Raw genomic sequence first — 14,750 nt, 5'->3', positions numbered from 1 at the left:
AGCTGGAGAGTCTCTCCCCTCGCTTACTGAAGTCACTTGATCTGACTGCAGGTACAGCTATAATTCTCAAGTTAAATTTGCTGATAAAAGCAGCACGCTAGAGTATTACCTACAGGAGCAGATTTATTAACACTGAAGAGAAGCATCGGAAATTTCCAGCCCGGATATTTAGATCATAAAAACACACAGAGATGACAGTTTCGTGCCTGAACACTGTATTGTCACCATGCATGAACTCAAAAGCCAACATTGTTTTAACTACATAAAATGAATTCTTAAGTTCAGTCAGTGCTAGCAGAGCCGGTTAATTCAGAAAACAAGAATCCTCTCCTTTCTGAGAAAATACAATTACAGAGAGCTGTTGCTCAGCCGTAAGTCTACCCACCCCATTTACATAGCATGCCTCTAACCCCTAAATTTGTTTTGATCTCAGGGGTGCATGGAACAATAAGCTGTTTTACAGCTTCCAGCTTTCCCAAAACTTGAAGGAGAATAGCAGAGTGAAGGTAGTGCCTACCAGGAATATCTGTCATCAAGGTGTCTGCTAGTGCCAGGGCATACATCTTTCCTGCATTCTGTTTCTGGAACTCATTACCTCTTCCATCACCAAAGACTCAGCCTATACAGAAGGATGCACAGAACTTACTCCTGCAGCACGATGGCTTCAAGATCAGACAGAGCCATACTTTGGTATTCTGGAATTCCTCCAGAAACCTGGGGACTTCCCAGAACGCCAAACTCATTTGAAAACTGACTCTTTTTCAGACTGAGTGCTTAGATGTGAAGACAAATCTCCCTGCCAGGCTGCTGTTCTGACCTCTATATGCACACTCACTGACAGCTTTGTAAAGTATTCTCGATGAAGAGTGGCTTGCAGAGAACGGGTGTTCAAAGGTCTTTCAACAATCTTGGGAAAACTATGAACAGCTGAAGGATGCTCTTTCTCAGAAGACTGACATGGCAAACAGGCATCACCCCAGCTCAGGAGAAGGAAGGAAGGTGAGAACAGGAGGTGACCTGCAGTGGGTGGGTACGGGTTTACCTGCCAGGGTGTCTGGGGGGCTGAGGCTGTCTGCAGCGTCGTAGAACTCTTCCTCTGAGCTGGTGTCACCAAAGCCCGGGGGTGGCTCCAAAATGAGATCGCTTGCTTCTGCTGCCTGCTCCGCTCCACAGTGTGCCTCTTCCTGGGCAGACACATCTTTCCAAGGACTTCTTCCAGGGCTGTGAGTGATGTTGCTCTTCTCTACACTACCTGCAGGGGATACGCTGCAACACAGGCTGTAATAGCCCATGGCATTTCTCTCAGATAGCTTGGTCCCTAGCATAGACACACCGATGTCCACTCCTCTCTCCTCCCACGGGCTGTGCTCACATCCGTGCTCCTCTGCTTCTGGTACCTGCAAGAAACAGAAGAAGTCCCTGTCTTCTGCCCTTCTGGAGCCTTCTGCAGCACAAATGGGGAAGAAACTCTCATCTGAGTTGTTCATTTCGTGCACAGTTGGTGTGTAGAAGTGGAAGAACTCTGGCCTGGAGGAAGAGCAAGCTTCCAACTCATCTTCCTCCAGTGCATCCATTGAGTCACTTGAGCCACTCGTCTTAAACCCCCGGCTCTCTGTGTTGGCTGAATCTGAAGCCTCAGATGTACTGTCTGTTGTGTTGCCACCCGCATCGTGTTGGTCACTTCCTCCAGCTTGGGGCTTTGTGCTGTCCTCCTCTCGGCTGTGAAGCTCTCCCAGCTCCTTCTCGCACACAGGAGGGGTGCTGCTGTATGCTGCAGGCATGCCCAAGCAATGCTCCGAGGAGGAATCCAGTTCCCAGGAGTCTTCAGAATCACTGCAGGTTCGAGATTCATATCCTGTGATTTAAACACATCTGTCAGCCTGTCCTTTGCGGTGGCAAAGAGGAACTGCCAGAAAAGGGTTTACAAACTTGGTCACACAGTAGGGATTCAAAGCCCAGAGAACTCTGCCTTCAGTTCCTCATCAGTAAACAACGTAAAGATGCAATCTGACCTGCAGGGTCATAACCCGTAAGTGGAGGCTTGGTCCTTCCTGCCTGCTTTGTCTGGTTTTACTGCAGAACAGTAACCAAAGGGAGCTGCAGAAAAGCAGCCAGGCAACACGTTGCCTAAAGCCTCTGCCTGCAAACCCTATTAGACTGGAGTTATCCTTACAAGAGACAGGACAGCATGGCAAACAGATTCTCCTTCTCCTGGCCAGCAGATGCTGGCCAGAGGGTAAATTGTTCTGGAGGCTGGTAAAAGAGCACAAGTGCTCAGTAACAGGTTTGCTATTTCAATGACAGAAACAGCCTCCACTTCTTGGAGAAAGATGATAATCACTCCTTCTCTCCCCCTGCCCAACAGGTCTGGGGTTCAAGGAAAAATGGCAGTGACACCAAGGCTGATAGTCTCAAAATTTTGTAGTTGTCACTGTTCATTCCCAGGCTACTGTTCTACCATGACACTGTTCTCAAGAGGGAATAACACCAATACTGCTGGATGATCCACCCACTTTCTCCCCATTCTTTGGCAAATTAACCTTCTTCAGCTGAGACACGGTGCGGTTGCTGTCTTTTCTCTCCCCAAGTAAATATGCAGGCATTCGCATCCACGAACAGTCTGTAGTAGCCAATGATGAGGCAAACAAGATCTTTTGCACTGTTTGATTCCAGCAGCAGGGTCAGCATCTTTTTTTTTTTTTTTTTTCAGTAGGGGAACAGAAAACAGCAACAATGTTAGAACAGGCAAACATCACCTGTACCACAATCTGCAGGAACATGCGGCACACTGAAAAGACATTTCCTCTCCCCCATATGGCCATAATTGTACAGCACTCTGTTTCTGTATGAAACACAGAGAAAGAAGAGAAATAGTTTTTGTTGTGTTTTCTTTGATAGGTCTCACTGATAAAGCACAGCAAGAGTAACAACTTTTCTTCGCTCATTTGATATTCTTCCTATAAGCTCTCCCTTCTTAGTCTATTCTAAGCCTTTTGTAATAATGATACCATCAGCTTAATGTCAGATTTAATTAAAAAAAAAAAAGACAGTGTGCATGACTCCCCCCTTTTTCTCTGTCCCTGACACAGCCACATGCTGGCTACCACCAGAGCACCACTTACCTTCAGATCCTGTAGGTAGATTTTTACCATGCTCACTTTCTCAGACTCCTCTGTAAGCTCCACCCTACTGATGTTTGCAAACTCTGCCAGACTTGTTATGATGTTTAGCTTGCTATTGATAATCTGGCTCACCCCATACTTGGCACCCACCAGCAATGCAACGTATGATTCTCTGTCCTGTAGCTGTAGGGAGAGAGGTTGAATCTTTAGCTGAAATCTAAGCAGGAACCCATTTGCCTGTGCTGGGCAGGGACTCCTCAGCCACCCATTCTTTTGTGGTATCTTTTAACACTGGACTCCCTTTACAACTGGACTCTAGCCAGCTGCAAAGGGAGCCCCTTGTTACTTACAGGCCGTCAGGTCACCTGCTCCTGGCCGTTCTCTTCTCTGACTTGGGGACCGCCAGTTTCCCTGTGTCCCCAAGGCAGGTGGCCCCAGAGGTGCACCAGCCATCTAGCAGATCCAAAGAGGTGGTCAGCAGCAGCTTGCTATCAGAAGTGTCACCTGGCTGGCTGTGCCAGATAGACCTAGTAAGACCTACTGGAGCTGGCCAGAAACTTCAAGAAGGCATTTTTGGTTTTGGAAGCAATATCAAGACTTTCTGTTAGGATCAGACACTTGAAAAAAAAAATGTGTTAACTTAATGCCCATATAGTTTGGCAGAAATATTTCAATTTGCACATAAGTGTAAACCTAGACATTACTGCAAACCATTCAGAAAGGTCCTCCTCTGGTACAGGCCCACCTACACTGCTCAGCACTCTATGAACTGCTTGTGGTCCATCATTCATTACAGATCCACACGGGGAGAGGCAACTAGCCAAGAAACCTCTTGCCTGAACAGCGTTCTTTTTTACAGAAAGGTTTAAGATTGGCCAAAACATTTTCATAACAGTTGTTCTTGAAACATGCTCAGATCTTAATCTTTGAATGCCTTTTGACATTCAAAACATGGACAGAGTTCATCCGAAGGGCCAGTCACAAACTTCAATTAGGAAACTATGCATAATTATCGGGTAACTGTTATTGACTTCAGTGGAGCTATGCTGAGTTACCCTTGCAGACACCCTGACCAATAATTACCATGATGTCCCAGGGCAGGTAAGAGTGGTATTATACTGGAGCTCATTGAAACAGCATCAGCAGAGCCAATGTTACATTTTCTACGAGCATCAACAAAGCAAAGACATGGAAGAAGGCTCAGCTGCTAGTCTTACATCAACAATGTAGAACAATATTTAAATATTCTTGCTTTGGATAGGGTTTGCTTTGGTTTAGACCTGATCTTGTTCACCAGTGGAAAAAAAAAGGGTAAAACTACTCCTTGTGTCCTGGATTCCCAGTTATTGTCCAAGTACACCGCATGGAAGATGCACAGAGGAGGCATTGAGACAGCATATCAAACCCCAATTACATTGATAAACAGCACTCATACCATCAGGGTGGCATTAAAGATCTTCCCGTTGTACATCTTCAGGTCACTCAGGATTTGTAGGTAGTTCAGACGCACTTGGACTGCTGCGAGCATATGCTTCATTTTGCAAGAGAAGAAACATCGTTTAGAAACGTGACAGAGAATAAGATTTGTCAGGTAGCCTACTGGCTAGAAGACATTCTTTTCATGCAGGACACAGTATCTGACCAACACATATAGCTTGCTTTCCATATGCAATAAATCTGAATAGAACCATACTATATTACCACAATTACCATCTGACAACTGCACAAGCAAACTGCATCACAACACACTTTTTGGGAAAATTAGGGTGCATATGCTGCAGAGATGACAAAATGAAAATATGAGGAAAAAACAAACAAACAACAAGCAGTCACACAGAGAAGAGACCCGCACAGGAAAGACATGCCCTCTTCGGCCTTGAGAAATGCTGCCAGCATTCCAGGAAGCACCTCAAACGCAGGCCACGCGTACTACCTTCTGCCGAGGGTCCAGCAGGATCTGGTTCCGCTTCATATGGTAGCTGATGGCTTTCTTGATATCCTTCCCTCTCATGTTTCGAAGCAAAGTTGGTGAGATGAAGTTTTCAATTCCCCAGTCTCTCCTGCCAGAAAGACAGGAAGGGGAATGAAAAAGGTCCCAACTGCGCTGTCCCACAGCAACAAGGGAACATGCTGAACGGCAGCCAGCTGATGGGGTCGGAGGCACATGTGGTCTCATGCAAAACACCTGCTGTGCAGGAGACAATCTAAAAGCTCAGTAAGCATATTGGTCTTGTCTGTCCTTGCCACGCACAGGATGAAAACTCTGTCTTTACAATCACTTTACTTCGGTTACATGATTACTACATTTCAATATCTCTGGTTCCCTAGACCCAAAAACATGGCACATCTGTTTTGCTGAAAAGTTTACTCAACTGAAGTATTAAATATCCACGACCTAAGAACGGTGTACTGGTCTGTACTTGCTTCTCACTCTCCACTAACAGCATGCGGTTGAGTATGTCTGGCTGTACACAGGGAATCAGTGGCACTGTATAGGGTGGTTTTGGCTCTGTGGTGCAGTTACAGCACCAATGCCAGTTACTTAATGATTGACCCATGACAATTGCTTAAAGCATGGCTGGTCTTCAGGAAAAGTGTGATCTAACATCACTGGCAGGCAGCACATCACACCTGCTGCTTGTGAAAACTTTTTCTGTGTTGTTTTCCAGATCTTATTATTTCACATAAGGACTGAAATTAGGTATTTCTGGGAAAGTTCTGGTGGGTGAATGGATGTAAAGTACTGACTGGGAAAATTTGGTGATTTTTCTCTCTCCAAATTACAGCTTGCATATTTCAGTATACTGGCAGAAGCAGCCTTAGTAAGCACAATTAAGCAGGAGATTTGCAATCTGATGTCCCTCCTGAACCAGAATCAGTATCTCTGTCTGCTTAGGGACATGCTCAGATGTTAAAATACCCATACTATTTAGGCAACTCAGCAGGTTAAAGACAGGGAGGCTCAGGCAGCTACCTTGCATTAAAACAACAGGCAAAACAAACAGACTGTAGTCTCTTTGGGTCAGAGACAGTCTCCTAAACGGAACTAAATACTGGGCAAACACAGAGCTGATGACACTATTTCTTCCAGGCTTACTCACAACATAACACAGAAATTTTGGAACTTACTCAATGTATTTCAAGGATACTTTCTGTGGGTGAGCACAAGCATAGATTCTCTCTTGTATGTGCAGAGCAGCCAGACGTAACGCCACGCTGCATTTCATTTCCACAGCAAACCTTTCCTGAAGCACATCGCTGCAGCTCTGGAACAAACAGAGCTCAGTTAGCATGATGTCACTATCACGAAGCTCAGAAAGAAGTCAGGATAAGACCTCTTACATGACTACTACAGGCCAAATAGAGGGAGTCACCCAGCTCATTTCATTATCATTCTGTTAAAAAGCCAAGCTCACAAACTGATTTAAGAATTTAATGCAAGTTCAGTACAAACGCTTTATTCTTATATGCTCTGCATTTCATATTCATGTAACTGAACTGGCTTAAAGCATGCTTCAGCGTAAAGCAGAAATGAGAACTGGATGGGAAAAGATCCAGAATTATGAAATGCCTCAATTTCACCTGTAGGTAGAGATATTCGAAGGCAACTGGGTCTTCCTGCAGGAGGTCTAAGGGATCCTTTGGGACAAAGCAAATTCTGAAGAGGCACCGGTAGTCATGGGATTCTCTTTTTTGGACCACCTGCAATGGACAAACAGCATCATACCAGAACAACTGGTGCAGTCCCTCCATACATGCATACTGAGCACCTGGCTCATACGGACGCACAGAAATCATTCAAAGCACTGGCAAGTGGGATGGCTGCAGATTAGCCACTGTTCTTAGCAAACACAGGGAGATGCTTCTGTATTTCTATCTTAGATTGTTTTTCTGGTTTTTGCTTCTTCCTGTGGTAGAGCCCAAGCAGCATTTGATAGAACTTTATTAGTATCTACTGATCTCGTATTTGTAGCATAAGCATGACAGAGGTTTCAAGGCCATATGAAAATTGCAAAGGGACGGGTTTCTCTGCTTTAAAGTTTGGTCTTAAGATACAGCAGCCCAAAGCAGACACTTGGATCATCACCATAATTTCACTACAATGTAAGATCCCTGGGTTATATATTAGCATATTTAATTCTGGGCAAATCCAGTACAAGTTAATCAACAAAATCTACACAGAAATTCTCAGACACATGCTCAAGGGATGGATGGTATTAACTAACAAACCTCTCTGCATTACAGTGGATCACCAACCAGCAAAGTGTCGTGTTCATACTGCTGACTCACAAGTAGACTCATTATCCCAAATTAGATTAGCTCAGAATTACTAACAGAACAACAGAATTACTAACAGAGCTAACCTCATGTTTGTTTTTTTATTAGGAATTTGATCAAAGTTGGTGCTTGGCTGGGTTAACTCTTTGACTATCAAGGAAACTGCAAATGGCTCAATACACAGCTATTTCAAGACAATTTCAACCGATCCTCTGTGTTGATGGGCCTGTCTGATAGGTGGCACAAAGCATACTCGTCCCCTGATTGCTCTACATAATCCAAGCCACATCAGCCTGTGGGTATTGCTCTGCAAGTTCTCTAAAGGGAGTGAGGCGCTTCTGAAAGCTCTGTTTCTCAGGGGGCTCTGGCTAATGCAGTAGTAACACATGCAAAAAGCAGAGAGAGAAAAGGGAAGCATCTCTGAAGATGGGGCCAAGGCCATTCTCTTTTGTGACACCTGCGGAGCTGGGCCTTCTCCACACCTCGCTGGCTACAACTCACTGGTGTCGGTGCCCCCCAGCACAGCTGTGGGGCCACGCAAGGGGTTCTCCACACCTGCTCAATGAGCTCCTCCTCATGCAGCAAGTGGACCTTCGCTGCGTTGTACTGCTCCTCCAGGGTGAGGGCGAAGTGTGCAATGCTCCGGATAGAGAGCTTCTCCTTCAAGGTGAGAACAATATCCTGGGAAGGGAAAGCACATGGATGGTCAAATATTTAAATACAGTTGTTGATCAATACTAGCACACTGAGTGTAGATGATTCCAGTCAGCCTCTGGAAGCTGTGTGGGACAGCAATGAAAGGGCAGCCAAGGGCACCCAAAGGCACCCAAGAGCCTCTGCAGCCAAGAACAACCTTGCTGCAGCAACATAGCAGCAGATTTTTTAGTGGTGTTTCACAGGAAACCAGTGCCTTCCTTTCTTCACTGACAATTTCTGAACACAATGATCTGGACAGACCACTGAGGTCTCCAGGTTAGAGAAAGCCTGTAAGTTCATCAGAAGTGGAGGTACAGATGATGACAGACTCTCTGTGATGCCAAGCACAACCTTGGTGGTTAGTCCCTGTGCTATCACAGCAGGAACAGCCAAGCAAGGGAAGTGTACATCAGCCAGGCAGGACAGTGTTCAGAGCCACCCATGTACACTGATGCTGTCCAGTGGGCAATGAAGGGAGCCAAAGGAACTGCAGGGGAAGCATGGGAAGAGCAGATGAAGGGAGGAAAACATTATTTTTAGTAGGGCAGGAGGTCAAGGGAGGGAAACTGCAGCTTGCTGTGTTAAGAGTGCAGTAAGATGCAAATCTTCAAGGTGTAGTAGGCATCAAATTAATTTCCTAGAGTTCCATGGCCTGGGCTGCTTCATGTCCAAAGTTTTTGAATTGTGGTTTTTAAGTTTGGTAGCTTTGAACACTTCGTCACCTTCAATTCTAATGTTTGCTGTTAACCATTCTAGCTTTCTAGAACTCTACAACACTTTTTGAAGAAAGTGAAAAGAACTGGTGAAAAACATTTTTCTCCACCAAACCCCAAGAATTTGGGACCATAATCATTAGTGAAAATCTTACCAAAGTCAATGTAATGTTTCAGTTATATGAAGAGTTCTGTTGGAATATTAAATGTCATGGAAATAAATGGGTTTGTTTTTGGCAAACAGAAAACATTACATAAGGCTTAACTAAGTACAAACTGAAACAGAACTCCTTCAATGCATTCAGTTCTCATAGGGCGAGCATAAATATTTGACTCGTATCAGTTTTATGCAAGGATCTCTAAAACAATACAGGAACTTTAGAAAACAATTATTTCAGAAAGTATTTTACACATTTGAGTGTTACTGTGAGGATGCTGGTGAGGGTTTCACTCAACTCCGGTATGGAAAAGGTTGTTCCAGGTTAGAGGTGAGGAACTCAAGTCAAACATGAGGAGCTAATCCATCTTTTAGAAGTAAATCCCTTGCAGATGGACATTCAAATCTTTTTTCAACTCACTCCCCACTTCCTCACTGCCTCCTTGTTTTATTTCACTATTTTCTTTTTATCTGCCCAGCAAATGATTCTCTCAAGGTTTGCAGGGACTTCACTGCATGAGAGACCATAACAGCTTTGTGAAGTTGGGATGAAGTAGACAATAAAGTTCTTTTTCAAGAAAGTCTTAATTGCATTATAAATAAATTCTCCTTGCTTTGCCCTGAATATTCTTCCAGCCCAATTGTGTCTAGTCTGGTCATCACTTATCTTTCCACAGTGACTGCACTGCTGCAGGAAAATATTTAACACTTAAAAGAAATTACGGCCTGCCATCAGTGTGAACAAGCAAAGTTCATTAACTCCAACAGAAACAGTGAGCAACACTGCAGATCAGTGCAGATCAGGCCAGAAAAACTCAGTTTGTAGGCCTCAGTCTAAATATGACAATTATGGAAAGTGTTGGATTAATGGCTTTAGAACGTGGTGCCTTGTATTTTGAAGAGAATGATGGTTAACTCATCTGTGATGCTTCCAAGCACAACTAATCCTAGGGAGGTGGTGCTGCTTTTCATCTCAAGGGGTTCATTGGTTTTCATGTCCCTGCAGGGAAGATGTTTTCACCAATGCAGAAATGAGGCTGCAACATGGACCTGGGCTTCAAATAACAAGGCACAAGTGCATTTGCTGAGCTCACGCAATACCCACACCTGGACTCCACTCTCCACATCCCAGGCCAGGAAACTTTTTCTCCTTCTCAGGTATGCACATCATCAGTGCTATATTAAACAACCTTCTCCTCTGCATTTGGTCATGCGGTTTCCTAGGAAAGCAAAGTGTGTGTGGACAGCCGGTGATCTGTCAATCCTCCAAGCAAGCTGTCTTCTTGCACAACTTCAACCACACTTCACAAAGTTGTAGTGGTCTCCTAGCCAAGCTTCTGTAAGTTCTGTGAAAACCAGTTGCTGAGAAGAAAACAAAGAACCAAAGTAAAGCTTCCCCTTCAGGAAGGACAAGGAAAATCCAGCTTGCTCAGCAGCAGTTGGCAATCCAATTGGCACCAGCTGGCCAATGCAAGCAAGAGGTTCCAAGTTCCACTACATGCACTGTTGCAACTGGACTGAAGAGAGGTGGTGGGAATGAAGACAGACAACCAAGTTACCTTTACAGTAGTGCTTGTCTCAAACCTGAAAGCTTTTGTCTGCCCATTTTCCAAGTATACTTTGAGAACGTTTGGCATACAAAGAAGAGAATTCCCCTGCAGAACAAAAGAAACAACACTAATTAATCATTGGACATTATGCCTCTGGGCACCAGGCTGCTCTGCCTGACACAGTACATCCTGGTATAAATCATAGAATGGTTTGGGTTGAAAGAGACCTTTAAAGACCACCTAGATCCAATCCCCCTGCCACGGGGTGGGGCACCTTCTGCTAGATCAGGTTGCTCAAAGCCCCATCCAACCCGGCCTCGAACATCTCCAGGGATAGGGCTTCCACAGCTTCTCTGGGTAACCTGTTTCAGTGCCTCACTGCCCTCACAGCAGAAAATTTTTTCCTTATGTCTAATCTAAATCAAGCTTCTTTTAGTTTAAAACTGTTACCCCCTTGTGTTATTACTACAGGCCTTGGTAAAAAGCCTCTCTTTATCTTTCTTATAAATCCCCATTGAAAGTATTGAAAGGCTGCAATAAGGTCTCCCCAGATCCTTCTCCACGCCGAACAACCCTCTCCGCTTTTCTTCACAGGAGAGGTGTTCCAGCCCTCTGATCATTTTTGTGACCCTCCAACTGGACCGGCTCTAGCAGGTCCGTGTCTCTTTTTCTGTGCCGAACGCAGTACTCCAGGCAGGGTCTCATGAGAGCACCAAGGAGGGTGAGAATCACCTCCCTCAATGCCATGCTTCTGGTTATGCAGGTGTGCTGGGGCTGGCTGGGATGGAGTTACCTTTCCTGCAGCAGCCCACACGGTGCTGCACTCCGCGCTTGCAGCTAGAGCAGCGCTGGTATCAGCCCGGCGCTGCGTCTGCTGCTGAGCAGCGCTGGCGCCGCACCAAGACTCCCTCCGAACCCCACAGAACCACCAGGCTGCGGCTGGGCAAGAGGTGGCAGGGGAGACCACCAGGGCAGCTGACCTAAACAAAAGGGATATTCCATAGCACATGGTGTCACGCTCAGCAATAAAAGGTGGGGAAGGGGAACGAGGTGGGGTGCTCTCATCATGAAGACGTCTGTCCTCACAAAACACTGCTACACTTATTACGGCCCTGCATCACAGTCTGTAGCTGAACACCGCTTATTGATGGGAAGTGGAGATCTTTTTTCTTCTCTGCTTCCACACAGCCTTTGCTTGTTTTTTCCCTCTTCCTTTTCATTTTAATTAAATTATCCTTATCTCAACCTGTAAGTTGTTTTTCTTTTTTCTTTCCAGCATACTTTCTTCTCGCTTTTGAGTTATGGTGGAGTTTGGCTGCCCAGACAGGTAAAATCACCAGGGCAGGTTAGGATATGGCTAGTTTTTTGCAGGCACACATTGCCAGCTCATATGTAATTTTTCATCCACTAATATCCCCATATACTTCTCCACAGGGCTGCATTCGTCATCCAGTCTGCTCTGATTAGGGATTGTCCCAATTCAGGTGTAGCACCTTGCACTTGGCCCTGCTGAACTTCATGAGGTTCGCATGGCTCCACTCCTCAAGCCTATCAAATGAAAATCTTTCTCTACTTTTACAACCGTCTTTTATGGCACCACTTATTCTGTAAGTATGTTCCTAGGACAGAGCGAGGGAAGGAGAGTATAACAAACACCTCTACCATAAATCTCCATCTAGTTCAACAGCTGCACATGGCCCAGCAATGCCCACCGTCTGGTTCCCACATAGCATAGGAAGACCTGACAGATACTGGAAGCTGAGAGCTATCCTCCCACCTTGTCAGAGAAGGAGCAACGGCTGTTGGAAAAGACACCTTCCCATTACCGGGCAGCAGGCAGCACTAACCTCCCACGCTGACACTTTCCTCCCGCTGGCAGCAGCCATGCCTTCAGCTCAAGACCTATCTAAATCCTCCATGCTACAAAAAAGCACCTCCCTTCAATGCTCTGGGAAGGAACTGGAAACATATTATATTCTCTTTCTGGGGCTGCCTAGAGTTGCACCTTCCACATTCTTCCTTTAGTAGAGGTCATTTGCACCTTTCTTCTTGTTTTTAGCCTTGCTCTTGTTCTTCTTTCGTACTGAGAAAGCTTACTCCTCCATCCTTGGACTTCACATTCAGCACATCTTTCTTATGTTCTTGAACCAGCATATTCTTCCAGTTTTAAAACAGTTTAATCTACTTGTCACGACACTACCAAGGCTGAAAATGGCATTTTGAAGATGATCTCTCCTACATTTCATTTGCTGTGCAACACCTTATAAATCTCACAACCTTAGTTGCTTTTGATAGTGAGTCCATATGACATGTAAGTACCACAAGTAAGCATATAAAGACACTTCTGAATTTTGTTCCTTGTTTCTCCCCTCCCTGTTTTGTTGGGTTCAAACAATCTACAGTCACCACTGAGAAAAATGAGCAAACATTGTGACTGCTCCTGAGCACAAGCTCTCTTTCATGCTAAGTAACATGAAGACATCACATCTTTGACAGCCTTTGCTTCCTCCATCAATTTCAGAAAAGTGATGCTGGTTTACACCTAATCCACTATTTTTCTAGTAGCTCCACATATTGTCATATATCACCTTGTACAGCCAGAACTTTAAGTCTATACATAAATTCTCATATACAATTTAAGTATCATCACTTTCCTGGTCAGATCCAATTAACTGACCAGAATATCCAGATGGGATTTCTCTCTGATAGACTACTATGAATTCATTCTGAAAGCTTCAGCTATTGCTTAAGCCTGTACCCCTCGTGTTTTGTCTAGTACAAGCTTGATTTACTCCAGATTACAGCTAGGCCCACAGGTTCTAGTAATACATTGACTGATGCTGACTTCATGATCCTGAGGGACCTGACTCTTGCATATCATTCAGCTGTATGGAAATATGTACTGAGCTCGTAACATAAAATGGAGGCTGGGTAGCACTGAGGTTCATCAACAATTTATGTTCCTAAACTGTAGTTTCAGGTTTCAACTGCAAAAGGCAGCTTCTGGGTTCCTTCCAATTGCCACAGAGATAATTTAGTCATCAGCATCAATGCTCCATTAAGATCACAAGAGCGGTGTTATTTACTGAAACAGGAGTCTCTGCAGTTTTTCAGGGCCATGATACATTTTTGCTTGCCTTAATATAGCACTCCTTCTAAAAGAGGGTAGTTCTGAAACATGCAAGCAGAGTATCTAGTATATGCTGTCTATGCAAACACTGCTTTTCCAGAAAGATGTAATAAATGCTCTCCTGCTCTGGATAGCATGCCAGGGAAGCAATGGTCCTGACATGCCCAGGTGCAAGTACCAGAGAATTCACACTGTGCCTGTCTGCTAGGCTGGTGACATCCAGGACATTCACCTCTGCTCTGATGTAGGGGGGAGAAAAGGAAAGTGATTGAAAGTTTTCCACATAGAAAGCTCTGCCTGAGCTCACTGCCACCAGAGATGAGAGACAAGAGACAGCCCAGAAGAGAGGAAGAAAAGGCTAGTTTAAAAAAAAAGCTAGAAAAGGCTGTGCTTTTTTTGTTTGTTTGTTTTTTGTTTTTTAAATAGGTAGGGGATAGTTTTCATCACTGCAAAGAGGAAAAAGCACGATTTGGTCAGATCTTAACAACTGAACAGCACTAATGAGTACTGGAAAGGATGAGGGGCATCTGAATAATGAAATTCTTCATTCCAGAGGGAAAAGGAAAACTCAACATAGTTAAAGACTCCCAATTCACCCCAGTTCATCCCAACCACATTGAACTTAGTAAGTTACACAAAAAAACAAAAACAAAACCACACACTTAAGAGCTGTTCTTACTTTAGGATCAGCTACAAGTATTCCCAGTGCTTGCCTTTTTCTGCCACAGTAAGACCCACATCTACTCAGCTCATTTGTTACCAGTACCAGAAACACTGTGATAAACTTGCAGCATCTCTACAGCAAGCCATGATCTTGTTTCACATCAGAACAGCTGATCCCAGCTCAGGTTACAGGTGGTCTATCACAGAGCCGGCTGTGAATGCCCTGCAGACACCCTCTGCAAGGATATCGTGGTGTAACTGCCTAAAGTAACTAGGAAAATAAAACTAATATTCACATTTTACAGAAAATGTACAGCATTGAAGAGACTTTCAGGGTAGGGTGTAGCCGCATTACCTGAGCGTTCCCTAGGCTTCCACCCTTCGATGCTATCGCACTGGGGGAACCTGGTGTGCTGGCCCTAAGGAACAGTACGGAGCGCA

The 14,750-nt window shown here is 44.7% G+C and overlaps 1 protein-coding gene across 9 annotated transcripts in view; it reads right to left on the bottom strand.

Moving 5' to 3' along the window:
- Positions 1-14,750, bottom strand: part of FRMPD1 (FERM and PDZ domain containing 1) — a 58,225-nt gene that overhangs the window by 5,234 nt on the left and 38,241 nt on the right. For 7 of the 9 annotated variants that reach the window (XM_083817476.1, XM_083817477.1, XM_083817478.1 and 4 more), the window contains 9 exons: positions 10,526-10,621; positions 7,956-8,081; positions 6,705-6,824; positions 6,252-6,388; positions 5,056-5,182; positions 4,558-4,653; positions 3,123-3,305; positions 2,541-2,688; positions 1,043-1,855 (listed from right to left, as the gene is read on the bottom strand). In XM_083817476.1, the coding sequence (XP_083673602.1) occupies positions 1,043-1,855; positions 2,541-2,688; positions 3,123-3,305; positions 4,558-4,653; positions 5,056-5,182; positions 6,252-6,388; positions 6,705-6,824; positions 7,956-8,081; positions 10,526-10,621 (1,846 nt within the window). Of the gene's footprint in view, positions 1-1,042; positions 1,856-2,540; positions 2,689-3,122; positions 3,306-4,557; positions 4,654-5,055; positions 5,183-6,251; positions 6,389-6,704; positions 6,825-7,955; positions 8,082-10,071; positions 10,259-10,525; positions 10,622-14,750 lie in introns of those variants that run through there. The other 2 variants (XM_083817483.1, XM_083817481.1) reach the window with 2 other exon arrangements.

Source organism: Anser anser, assembly GCF_964211835.1.
Source record: "Anser anser genome assembly, chromosome: Z".
In the NCBI taxonomy this organism is placed as follows: domain Eukaryota; kingdom Metazoa; phylum Chordata; class Aves; order Anseriformes; family Anatidae; genus Anser; species Anser anser.
This window is presented reverse-complemented; position numbering and strand designations above follow the sequence as displayed.